Consider the following 14,036-nt stretch of genomic DNA (forward strand, 5'->3'; position numbering starts at 1 on the left):
GGACAAGGCCAGATAAGTACACATTTGAATTGCTAGCTTGTAATATATGCATGCATAAAAGTCAAAATGGAACGCTGCACTCTACCTAGAGTGTGATAGTAGGTTTTTGAAGTACTGTAATATAAAATAATATATTACAGACCTCTGTATAGCAGACCTTTAATGGCTCTCTGCGACCACTCCTGGTAAGCCATTAAAAATTGTTTTTGTTTTCCATTGTACATGATATCATAAGCATAATTAAAATTATTTATTGACAGGTCAAGATTGTACACTAAAATCCTTCTCAACAGTTCATGAGAAGCACAACAAAAATCTTGGACAAGCTTCTATGAAAAGAAGTGTTGCAAAAAAGAAAGGCTTAAAACATGATACCTTTAAATTACCTCCAATAAATAATTTTGCTGCAGGTAATAATTTTGTTTAATTTAATTTATTCTGCCTCACAGTATGTAATATCACAGCATTGGAATGCCAGGCTCTTCATTACAGCATACCTTATCCCAACATTGGGATACCAGGCTCTGCATTAAAGCATACTGTACCTTATCCCAACATTGGGATGCCAGGCTCTGCATTACAGCATACCTTATCCCAACATTGGGATGCCAGGCTCTGCATTAAAGCATACCTTACACCAACATTGGGATGCCAGGCTCTGCATTAAAGCATACCTTATACCAACATTGGGATACCAGGCTCTGCATTACAGCATACCTTATACCAACATTGGGATGCCAGGCTCTGCATTACAGCATACCTTATACCAACATTGGGATACCAGGCTCTGCATTACAGCATACCTTATCCCAACATTGGGATGCCAGGCTCTGCATTACAGCATATCTTATCCCAACATTGGGATACCAGGCTCTGCATTACAGCATACCTTATCCCAACATTGGGATACCAGGCTCTGCATTACAGCATACCTTATACCAACATTGGGATGCCAGGCTCTGCATTAAAGCATACCTTACACCAACATTGGGATGCCAGGCTCTGCATTAAAGCATACCTTATACCAACATTGGGATACCAGGCTCTGCATTACAGCATACCTTATACCAACATTGGGATGCCAGGCTCTGCATTACAGCATACCTTATACCAACATTGGGATACCAGGCTCTGCATTACAGCATACCTTATCCCAACATTGGGATGCCAGGCTCTGCATTACAGCATATCTTATCCCAACATTGGGATACCAGGCTCTGCATTACAGCATACCTTATCCCAACATTGGGATACCAGGCTCTGCATTACAGCATACCTTATACCAACATTGGGATACCAGGCTCTGCATTACAGCATACCTTATCCCAACATTGGGATGCCAGGCTCTGCATTACAGCATATCTTATCCCAACATTGGGATACCAGGCTCTGCATTACAGCATACCTTATCCCAACATTGGGATGCCAGGCTCTGCATTAAAGCATACCTTATACCAACATTGGGATGCCAGGCTCTGCATTACAGCATACCTTATACCAACCACTCACTCACTACCTCTACTCGTCAGCGGACGTGTCTCAGTCGAGCTCTCTAGGCATGACATTTCTGTGAATCAATCTACAGTATAGCCCGGGAACTTTGAACGAGTCCGGCCGACACAGATAGGCACAAGGGCACTCCTTGGGCCTAGTTCAAGTTCGCATTTTTTTAAAGCAACTAAAATATTTTTATATGATGTTTGTTTGTATAGCAGTCTGTATATTGATGATATTTTTATATGCTTTTTCAAGCTGAAATTTTACATGCATTTTTAATCTGGAATTGTGTACGGATTTTAACTGTTTTTGTATCGTGTTTTATTTGTATGATCTGTTTACGGTACAGTATTGACTCATTTCATAGCCGGTAAGTTTCTTCTAGATGGATTTTTACTTGGATTAGATTTATCATGGCTACGTTTCGACATACCGGTCTGCCTACTCTATTAGTGATACTGCTGGCGGTGATAACAAAATGGAATGCCAGGAATGTTCAGAGAAATTCCAATGTTTTGCGTACAAGCAGTCCGGTAAAGGAATTCTACACAAGCCAACATGGAATCACAGCACTTACATTATGTTCTACGTCATACTTTGAAAAGATATATCCACGCAAAAACGGTCACGGAGGAAAAACAAAAACACGGGCAATACGACTTGGAGTTTTATTGAGACATTTTGCCTTTATGATTCTTGTTTTAAGTGGAGATATTTCGACTAACCCTGGACCCGCAACTTGTGATCCATGTGGGCTGTGTTCAGGATCTGTGAAATCAAACCAACGAGGTATCTGCTGCGATGGATGCGACTCATGGTACCACATTAAATGTGCGAATATCTCTATTAAGGAATACAATCGCCTTGCAAAATCGGATTCGGACTGGCATTGCTACTCATGTATGGTACCTAACTTCAGTGATTCATTATTTGAAGATGACACTATTAATATATCTGATGGTTCGTACACGGAGTTGTTGAATGCCAATTTGGATAACGAGGATAGGCTGCTCAACGAGTTAGAATGTAAACTTCTTCGTGGTAAGGGTTTGATATTTATTCACCTTAACGTTAGAAGCTTACGTAACAAAATCGATCAAATTCGAGATATTGCAAAAAATACGAACGCATCAGTCATTGCAATAAGTGAGTCGTGGCTCGATGATTCAATCAATGATGCTGAAATAAAAATTGAAAATTTCTCCATAGAAAGGAAAGACAGAAATGGAAAAGGGGGTGGAGTGTGTTTATATATACACAATACTGTTTCATACTCAGTCAGAAATGATTTGGACAGAGAGGATATCGAATGCAAATGGATTGATATAATTTTGCCAAAGTCGAAGCCAATTTTAACCGGTGTTTGTTATCGCCCACCAAAACAAGGTACATTTTTTAACTGTTTAGAAAACCTGCTTATGACTGTTGGAAACTTCAATGCTAAAGAAAGTATTATTCTTGGAGACTTTAATGTAAATGTTTTAAATTGTAATCGTAACAACTATGAGTCAGTGACTAACTTCTGTAATATTTTCGGTCTTGAACAACTTGTCACTGAACCAACTAGGATCAATGATAACAATAGCTCAGCAATAGATTTGATCTTTGCCAGTGATCCTTTAAAAATTAAGGCCAGTGGAGTAATTCCTATTGGACTAAGTGATCACTTTTTAACGTTTTGTAGACGAAAACGGACTAATATCATTTCTGGCATACACAGAACAATTGATGTTAGATCAATGAAAAATTACAGTTCTGATTCACTGACTCATATGCTTGATAGTATAGACTGGTCAGATTGTATTAGTTTAACTTGTGTTCAATCTTCATGGGATACATTTAAAGATAAGTTTCTGCGTATAATTGATTCAATTGCTCCTAAAAAAAAAGTTAGGGTTAAAGTAAAAGATCAACCATGGTTTGACTCCGAATTAAGAGATCTTATTAGGCAAAGAGACAAAATGTTAATTAGATATCGTAGTACAAAGGATGTGATGCATCTCAAGAGTTTTAGAAAACTCCGAAATAGAGTAAATTACAAAATTAAAAAAGCTAAAGTAAATTTTTATTCGGAACAACTTCAAGAAAATAAATACAAACCAAAACAACTATGGAAAGTTCTTAAAGGTCTAGGAACCTCTAAATCAAATAATAATGACAAGAAACAGGTTAGTCTTGAGATCAACAATGAATATATTCATGATAAGAAAGAAGTTGCTGAAGAGTTTAATTCGTACTTCACCAACGTTGCTGGAGAGCTAGTAAACAAACTTGACCCTCCTAGTAATACTTATAACTTGGAACATGTAAATGTCTTTTACAGTAGCAAAGGTGTATTTCCTAATGATTTTTCTTTCATAGAATTATCTGAAGATAATGTTCTTAAAGCTTTGACACAATTATCGACGAGTAAAGCTACCGGAATAGATAATTTACCAGCCAAATTCTTCAAAGATGGGGCTTCTGCAATCGCAAAACCATTAACACATATTATTAAGTTATCCTTCACATCAGGTATTGTACCCAAAGAATGGAAATTAGCGAGAGTCATCCCAATTCACAAAAAGGGTAGCAAAACGGTGGTTGGTAACTATCGTCCGGTGTCTATACTCTCGGCTTTTTCTAAAGTTGTTGAAAGACTAGTACATGACCAATTGATGGAATACCTTAATTCTAAATCACTCATCTATGATTTCCAATGTGGGTTCCGAGCAAATTTTTCTACAGATCTTTGTTTAATTCACCTAACTGACCATATTAAAAAGAATTGGGATAAAGGTAATTTAACAGGTATGATAGTCTTAGACCTACAAAAGGCTTTCGATACTGTAGACCATCAGATTTTACTAGGCAAAATGAGAGCATTAGGATTGTCCCAAACAGCAATAGTTTGGTTTAAATCATATTTAACAGATAGATGGCAGGTAGTTGATAATTGTGGTACTCTTTCTTCGTGGAAAAAAATAACTTGTGGGGTCCCTCAGGGGTCAATATTGGGCCCACTGTTGTTCTTAATGTATGTGAATGATATGGAATCTGCATTGAGTAGTAAACTGCTTCTTTATGCCGATGATTCTGCAATAGTTGTATCTGATAAAAGTGTCGCAAATATTCAAAATGTATTGTCAAAAGAATTAAAATCTATTAATTCTTGGTTATTAGATAATAGATTGTCATTGCATCTAGGAAAAACGTATTCAATTCTATTTGGATCTAAACGTAAACTCAGAAATCAACAAGAATTGAAAGTTACTTGTAATGATCATATAATCACAAACAAACCGACAGTAAGTTATCTAGGACTTGAACTAGATAACAATCTAACCGGAGATTATATAGGTAAATCAGTTATAAAGAAAGTAAACTCAAGGGTAAAATTTTTATATAGAAATAGAAAGTACTTAACTTTCAGAGATCTTAAGTTACTAGCAAATAGTTTGGTGTTATGCCTTTATGATTATGCTTGTAGCGTGTGGTACTCTGGATTAAAAAAAACTTTAAAAGTTAAATTGCAAACTGCACAAAATAAGACAGTCAGATGTATTCTTGGTCTAGAACCAAGGGATCACATTGGGGCTAATGAATTAAACAAACTGAATTGGCTCCCAGTGGATTTAAGAGTTAAACAGATAAAACTTTGTCACATGTATCGTATTATTAATGGATTAAGCCCTACGTTTATGAATGATGGTATTAGTAGAGCAAATGTAATTCACCAGTACAATACTAGATTTGCAACTCAATCAATTTATAGACCATATATAGGTAACCACTCCCAATCAACCTTTGTTAACACGGCAATAACGTCATGGAATCACCTGCCAAAATTGATACAGTGTTCAGAAAACATAAATCAATTCAAAAGAAATATCAGGAAACATCTCAAAGAGGTTATGCTAGAAAGATTATAATTTATATTTTTATTGTTACTACATGTGTTCTGTTTATATTGTAAATGTTTATTCTTGGTGTTTGTTATCCTTAAGGGCCACAATGGAAATAAGTTTGACCTTTGGTTACTTTTTGTGTTACCCTGAATTCATTCTTTGTATTTTTTTTTATGTTGTGATTTTATGAATTCGAATAAAGAAATAAAAAAAAATAAAAACATTGGGATACCAGGCTCTGCATTACAGCATACCTTATACCAACATTGGGATACCAGGCTCTGCATTACAGCATACCTTATCCCAACATTGGGATACCAGGCTCTGCATTACAGCATACCTTATCCCAACATTGGGATACCAGGCTCTGCATTACAGCATACCTTATCCCAACATTGGGATGCCAGGCTCTGCATTACAGCATACCTTATACCAACATTGGGATACCAGGCTCTGCATTACAGCATATCTTATCCCAACATTGGGATACCAGGCTCTGCATTACAGCATACCTTATCCCAACATTGGGATGCCAGGCTCTGCATTACAGCATATCTTATCCCAACATTGGGATACCAGGCTCTGCATTAAAGCATACCTTATACCAACATTGGGATGCCAGGCTCTGCATTAAAGCATACCTTATACCAACATTGGGATACCAGGCTCTGCATTAAAGCATATCTTATACCAACATTGGGATACCAGGCTCTGCATTAAAGCATACCTTATACCAACATTGGGATGCCAGGCTCTGCATTAAAGCATACCTTATACCAACATTGGGATGCCAGGCTCTGCATTAAAGCATATCTTATCCCAACATTGGGATACCAGGCTCTGCATTAAAGCATACCTTATACCAACATTGGGATGCCAGGCTCTGCATTAAAGCATATCTTATCCCAACATTGGGATGCCAGGCTCTGCATTACAGCATATCTTATCCCAACATTGGGATACCAGGCTCTGCATTAAAGCATACCTTATACCAACATTGGGATGCCAGGCTCTGCATTACAGCATACCTTATACCAACATTGGGATGCCAGGCTCTGCATTACAGCATACCTTATCCCAACATTGGGATGCCAGGCTCTGCATTACAGCATATCTTATCCCAACATTGGGATGCCAGGCTCTGCATTACAGCATACCTTATACCAACATTGGGATACCAGGCTCTGCATTAAAGCATACCTTATACCAACATTGGGATGCCAAGCTCTGCATTAAAGCATACCTTATCCCAACATTGGGATGCCAAGCTCTGCATTACAGCATACCTTATCCCAACATTGGGATACCAGGCTCTGCATTACAGCATACCTTATACCAACATTGGGATACCAGGCTCTGCATTACAGCATATCTTATACCAACATTGGGATGCCAGGCTCTGCATTAAAGCATACCTTATCCCAACATTGGGATACCAGGCTCTGCATTAAAGCATACCTTATACCAACATTGGGATACCAGGCTCTGCATTACAGCATACCTTATACCAACATTGGGATACCAGGCTCTGCATTACAGCATACCTTATACCAACATTGGGATACCAGGCTCTGCATTAAAGCATACCTTATACCAACATTGGGATACCAGGCTCTGCATTACAGCATACCTTATCCCAACATTGGGATGCCAGGCTCTGCATTACAGCATACCTTATACCAACATTGGGATACCAGGCTCTGCATTAAAGCATACCTTATACCAACATTGGGATACCAGGCTCTGCATTACAGCATATCTTATACCAACATTGGGATACCAGGCTCTGCATTACAGCATACCTTATACCAACATTGGGATACCAGGCTCTGCATTACAGCATATCTTATACCAACATTGGGATACCAGGCTCTGCATTACAGCATACCTTATACCAGCATTGGGATACCAGGCTCTGCATTAAAGCATACCTTATACCAACATTGGGATGCCAGGCTCTGCATTACAGCATACCTTATACCAACATTGGGATACCAGGCTCTGCATTACAGCATATCTTATACCAACATTGGGATACCAGGCTCTGCATTACAGCATATCTTATACCAACATTGGGATACCAGGCTCTGCATTACAGCATACCTTATACCAACATTGGGATACCAGGCTCTGCATTACAGCATATCTTATACCAACATTGGGATACCAGGCTCTGCATTACAGCATATCTTATCCCAACATTGGGATACCAAGCTCTGCATTACAGCATACCTTATCCCAACATTGGGATACCAGGCTCTGCATTAAAGCATACCTTATCCCAACATTGGGATGCCAAGCTCTGCATTAAAGCATACCTTATCCCAACATTGGGATGCCAAGCTCTGCATTACAGCATACCTTATACCAACATTGGGATGCCAGGCTCTGCATTACAGCATATCTTATACCAACATTGGGATACCAGGCTCTGTATTACAGCATACCTTATACCAACATTGGGATACCAGGCTCTGCATTACAGCATACCTTATACCAACATTGGGATGCCAGGCTCTGCATTACAGCATATCTTATACCAACATTGGGATACCAGGCTCTGCATTACAGCATATCTTATACCAACATTGGGATACCAGGCTCTGCATTACAGCATATCTTATACCAACATTGGGATACCAGGCTCTGCATTAAAGCATACCTTATACCAACATTGGGATACCAGGCTCTGCATTACAGCATACCTTATCCCAACATTGGGATGCCAAGCTCTGCATTACAGCATACCTTATACCAACATTGGGATACCAGGCTCTGCATTACAGCATACCTTATACCAACATTGGGATGCCAGGCTCTGCATTACAGCATATCTTATACCAACATTGGGATACCAGGCTCTGCATTACAGCATACCTTATCCCAACATTGGGATACCAGGCTCTGCATTACAGCATACCTTATCCCAACATTGGGATGCCAGGCTCTGCATTAAAGCATACCTTATCCCAACATTGGGATACCAGGCTCTGCATTAAAGCATACCTTATCCCAACATTGGGATGCCAGGCTCTGCATTAAAGCATACCTTATCCCAACATTGGGATACCAGGCTCTGCATTAAAGCATACCTTATACCAACATTGGGATACCAGGCTCTGCATTAAAGCATACCTTATCCCAACATTGGGATACCAGGCTCTGCATTTAAAGCGACATTCCACAAATTACGGGTTGCGGCCCAAAATGGCTTGGTCCTGAAACAACCATATGCAGGGTGCAAAATAAAAAAATTGTATATTATATATATTTTTTTATTTTGCACCCTGCATATATATATATATATATACTAATATAATAAAAAGACAATAGAATTTAATTATTTACACGATTTTAATTTTTATTAGAGTGCAGTCGAGAAATGCATTGGGATGGAATAGTAGCTTGTCATCATGGTTTCCCTATTGTTACAACATGGAACTTTCAAAAGTGCTGTATGGGAACACACAAATTAAAACATAAGAGCTTTGATGACAATTTACATGTACAGGCCACGGTATGCTTATTCTTAGATACCACGTTGATTTTACTATTCATCTAATACCCTTTTCACACCTGCAAAAAGTAACAAGTTGTAGTCATATTTGCATAGTGTTAAGACAATTTTGTGGAAAACACACCGACAAGAGGCCTGTTTTTTGGTTCCGAGATGTTACTGCACATATGTATACTGCCCTGGCATTAAAGTTACTAATCATAGTAATGAAATAGCACGCAACTGTGTTTTCTTCAGCCAAATGTATGAAAATCCCATTAAAACAAATTTATTAAGGTTAATAATCAGCAGTTAAATCTACAAACAATGGTCTGTCTTACATTGGTACATTTTTTTTGTTAAGCTCATTAGCATTATCATAAATATATAAATATAGGTCTTAGCACATTATTTTTACTTAAATTGTTTCAATTTGAAACAATAATTTAATAATATAATAAAATGAATAACAGAATATTTAATTTATGCCTTTTTCATTGATTTTTTTAAACATAGGTTGTAGAGGTGACGAGTTGTGGTAACTTTGCTGTTGTTGGATGGAGTACAGGACATGTTGATACATACAACATGCAGTCTGCTATTTTTAGAGGTTCCTATGGTATTCCAGTAGGTAAAGAATAACCATAGTTTGTTATTAATGAATACAATTATAAACAGTTTGTAATATATTACACATTATATGAATATTCTTATCTGAATGATATATTAATTGTATTATATCTGTCTCCGACATGATGATTTGAACAAATTAGTAGCAATTTGTGATGATTATTGTTATCCAAACAATAAATATGTTATTTTAAAGCACATGAGGGAGCAATTCGTGGCGTAGCAGTAGACGGCCTAAACCAAGTCACTATTACAGCTGGCACTGATGGGCTTATCAAGTTTTGGAATTTCAAATCCAAAGATTTGATAAAAAATGTAAAAATGGATTGTACAATCTCAAAAGTGTTTTTACATCGAGAAAGGTCAGTATTATTTCTTTTTGTTACCTTTTTAAAGAGAGTTACTTTTCCAGTGGCTAGTTAATATTCAGGACAATGGCACAAATCCTTTTCAAAAAGGTGGGGGAGGGGACAAAATAAGATTTTGGCTGGGGGCTATGAAAGATGCCCGGCTCTCTCAATCTTAGGTCGTTACAATCGGTTCAATATGAACTGTACATAGTTTTAATCTGTGTGTATATGAATATAAACAAAGTTAAACAACTCAAAAAGCTGCACTTCTGAATTACTAGTAAGATAGTGTTCTGAAGTTGATGGACTTGGTGGTAAGAGAAGCACCTTAGCTTCACCATGGTTGGGACTGAGGTAAAACTAAGAGTTGATCTTTTAGTTGCCCAACACCCTGTTAGTAACTAAAAATGTCAGTTGCGGACAATCTTGAGAATGTTCAAAATAAACTAGAGCCAAGAAGTAAAGTTAAAAAATGGGTGCATTAACTAATGGTGTTAGTAACTTATTTCTAGACTCTGTCACATCATAGATCCCGGGGACAACAATACAAAAAATAAATTAAAATATTAAAAACATAGGGACATTTAGAATTTTAATTAAATCAGCATAAAATCATATTGCAACTAACAGTGGTGATTGTTATTTTGACAGTGGTATGTTGGCAGTAGCATTAGATGATTTTACTTTGAATGTACTTGATATAGACACATACAGCATTGTCAGGATATTTGTTGGTCACAGAAATAGCATAACAGATATGGTAACTTTAATTTATTTTGTTAATGACAGATTTTAATTTATTATTTGACAAACAAATCTTTTGAAATTTGAAATGTTGTTTTTCTTAGGCATTTCGTTCAGATGGCAGATGGTTACTTACATCATCAATGGATTCAACCATTCGCACTTGGGACCTTCCACTTGGAAAGTAATACCTCATTTTGTTCATGAAGTTTTCAGATTAAACTTATACTGTATATATATATGAAAAATTGAAAAAAATAGAATAATCTATGTAATATAATCAATAAATATATGAAAAATAAAAAATAATTTTCTGGTTAAAACTCACTGTGCTTTGTAATAATTAGGTAAATGAAAAACCTGTGTTTATGAATGTGTTCATTAATATTAGCAGTACCAAAATGTACTATAACAATGCAAACAATAATAGTCCTAAATTACCTCCTAAATTTCTTATATATTTTTTTATTACATTTCTTCATAAATTACAGTTTATATCTGTTCTCAAAACACCTTTTTCAGATTATTATTTTCTTTGCAATCATTTACTTTTAGTTAAACCAATTTTAAATAAAGTTTAAAGAAGTGTAATTTACCCCTAGTTTGAAAACTGTGAACTGCTTCATGGACTAAATCTTCTTCTTTGTTGGCGTGTGAATTTTCTATGTGCTATAAATTGGTGTTAAAATAACTCGCTGTTCCCCTGCTGTTTTAACTTTTTCCAGCAAACTGTCTACATACAGTATATACACCTACCAATATCTGCACTTTTCTTGTCTGTTTTCAATAACTGTAGTGGTCCTTCCCTATTTGCTGTCAGTTTTGGCTAACTTTTGTGGGATGAGGACTTTTTATTATGCACATGTTTTTATATTATATATGTTCTCCCTCTTATATTTACTGCCCTTCCAGACCATATATATGTCACTTAAAAAATTGATGACACCAAACCAGTCTGATACAGTTAACAGTTTGTTATCAAAACATCACAATTTAAATTGCACTTCCTTTACTTCCTTTAACTTTGTTTCTAATGCATAAAAGTTTTGTCGTTAATATTTGAATTTTGATTTTCAACAATATTGTTCAATTTTAGATTGGTTGATTCTTTCTTATTGGATTCCCCGGCAACAAGCTTAACTCTTTCTGTAACATGTGATTACTTGGCAACCACTCATGTTGATGATTTAGGAGTTTATCTATGGTATTCTAAGCTTTTTTTTAATGAAAAATAAACCTGTTAGTGAAAAACCCTAACGACAACTTTCTGTAAGGAAATGTACTATATTCCTACAGAAAGTAATAAATCTGTATTTGAATTTGTTCAATTAGTTACTTGATCTTTACTAATAATAATAGAATTCCTAAATAGCGTGCAAGATATTAACTTGCCTAAGGCATTCATCATACTAGTAATATTAGACTTTATCTAATTTGTATCTAAACGTTATCTAATAATGGTTTGTCATTTTGTATAACCTTTACAATTCAGTCTATGCAAGTCATCGAATATTACTTTACTTATAATCAAAAATCATCTACTGTCATTGTTGTCATCAAGTTACTTGTAGTAATTTGATACTACACAACTCAAGGTGATATAAAACCTAGTTAATATCATTATGGACGAATTATCAATCGTAAATTATAAATTTAATAATGCATTTTACATTAAACTGATATTTACTGATATTAAAATTGTGGTAAATACAGGTAAAAATGTTATCCCCTGTAAAATGTATTAGGTTATCTACTCTAAAAAATGTATTGATACAAAACCTCAGCTATTGATTAGGAAAGTTATAATGTATTTTTATTGTGCAATTATATTATCTTAAAATGATTTAATGGTGTATAAAGTACTAAACTACATGTTTATTCATAATAGGAACAATAGAACATTGTTTGTACATGTGTCTCTTCAAGCATTACCTGATGACTTTGAACCAACAGTAGTAGCTCTTCCAGGAACCTGCATTAACACCAAAGGTAAACATTTAATCCGCCAAAAAAGTTATATTTTTGTCTGCGATATTTGCCAAAAAGATGTAACTACATTTAAACCACAGATAGATATATGGTTACTCTATTAAATTTTGAATGAAATTTGGATCCCAATTCTGGACCACTTTTTAATATTTTACTAATTCAAACCACTGAAAGTTATATACCACAATGACTCAATTTCATTTTGGGGGCATCTCTACCAGGATCCCAATTCTGGACCTCTTTTTAAGCTGTAGGATGATGGCCAAATTGTAAGTTCTTTTGTAACTACATAATTTTTGTATAACAAACATATAACATGAGACAACGCCCTGTTTGGTTGGGTATTTTAAACAATAGGAATTTTTGATTGAGGCTTAATCATTTTTAATTTTGGAGGTCAGCTCTTGGCGGAGGTATGTAATCTCTGACTTCTCTACCTAAGAAACCTCTATTTTTATATTTACCTCTGAAAGAGTTTCATATGTTATGTTGATTGTATTTTTAAAGAAATTGATAATGAGGAAATAAAGGATGTATATGAATTTGATGGTAACTTCAAGTCTCCTGATCAGATTTCATCTGAATTAGTTACTTTGTCATTATTACCACAATCAAGATGGAAAAGTTTAACTAATCTTGAACTTATACGGGTAAGAATTCATAAGTTTTAAGTTCAATAAACTTTTTCAGATATAATATGTGTTGTAATTGGTTTTATATATAGTGTTATTGGTGGAATATTTTGGGTGAAAATGTTGGATAATTAATAGTTTTTTTATTTTTCAACAGAAACGGAATAAGCCAAAAGAGCCACCAAAATTAGCTCAAGTGCCATTTTTCTTACCAACACTTCCTGGATTAGAATTGAAATTTGCTACATCAGAATTGAAAGATAGTTCAGAGGTAAATACAGATTACAGTTCAGTAGTATCCCAGGGCCGTAACCAGGTTTGACGGCGGGGTGGATCGTTAAGTTCTTTATTGGAACTCAGGGGCGGATCCAGGATATTGAAATAGGGGTGGCGTAGCTTTGCGAGCGAAGCGAGCAAACATTGGCTGGGGGCCAGGGGGCGGCCAAGGGCCCCCGGTCGGGGTCCAGGGGCCGACGGCCCCTGGAAATTTTGCCGTTCTAGCGCATTGTAAGTCGTTTAAAACGATTTACAAACATCTCATAATGTCATTTACCAAACACTCTAAAGCTCGCAAATTACGACATGTGGGACATGCAGCATGATACTTACCTAGGGTACCAAATGCCAAATGCCTGTACTTTACATCTAAATTTTTACAACGCGACGATGTTTTTCAGCTTTTATAAACTTGTCCTAGCCTAGGCCGGTATTATTTTCTTACACGCGCGCCGGGTCGATCGCGGTCACTACTTCTTCGCATGCAGCAGTAACATGACGTCACGTTAAAGCGGGCCGTCACAGAGTCTCATGC

At 36.2% G+C, this 14,036-nt stretch overlaps 2 protein-coding genes across 2 annotated transcripts in view; both read left to right on the top strand.

The window, feature by feature from the left end:
• Window positions 1–14,036, top strand: part of LOC144845206 (WD repeat-containing protein 36-like) — a 24,039-nt gene that overhangs the window by 7,572 nt on the left and 2,431 nt on the right. The window contains exons 10-19 of the mRNA XM_078702387.1: window positions 261–410; window positions 8,753–8,901; window positions 9,397–9,511; window positions 9,707–9,872; window positions 10,512–10,620; window positions 10,709–10,788; window positions 11,701–11,808; window positions 12,493–12,593; window positions 13,101–13,243; window positions 13,383–13,496. Coding sequence (XP_078558513.1) covers window positions 261–410; window positions 8,753–8,901; window positions 9,397–9,511; window positions 9,707–9,872; window positions 10,512–10,620; window positions 10,709–10,788; window positions 11,701–11,808; window positions 12,493–12,593; window positions 13,101–13,243; window positions 13,383–13,496 — 1,235 coding nt within the window. The remainder of the gene's footprint in view (window positions 1–260; window positions 411–8,752; window positions 8,902–9,396; window positions 9,512–9,706; window positions 9,873–10,511; window positions 10,621–10,708; window positions 10,789–11,700; window positions 11,809–12,492; window positions 12,594–13,100; window positions 13,244–13,382; window positions 13,497–14,036) is intronic.
• The window catches only part of LOC144845208 (V-type proton ATPase 21 kDa proteolipid subunit c''-like), a 25,842-nt gene continuing 21,161 nt past the window's right edge, over window positions 9,356–14,036 (top strand). Inside the window, exon 1 of the mRNA XM_078702391.1 lies at window positions 9,356–9,367. The gene's annotated coding sequence lies outside the window, so the exon portion shown is untranslated. The remainder of the gene's footprint in view (window positions 9,368–14,036) is intronic.

The sequence above is a fragment of the Antedon bifida genome, chromosome 6 (assembly GCF_963402885.1).
Source record: "Antedon bifida chromosome 6, ecAntBifi1.1, whole genome shotgun sequence".
Taxonomy (NCBI): domain Eukaryota; kingdom Metazoa; phylum Echinodermata; class Crinoidea; order Comatulida; family Antedonidae; genus Antedon; species Antedon bifida.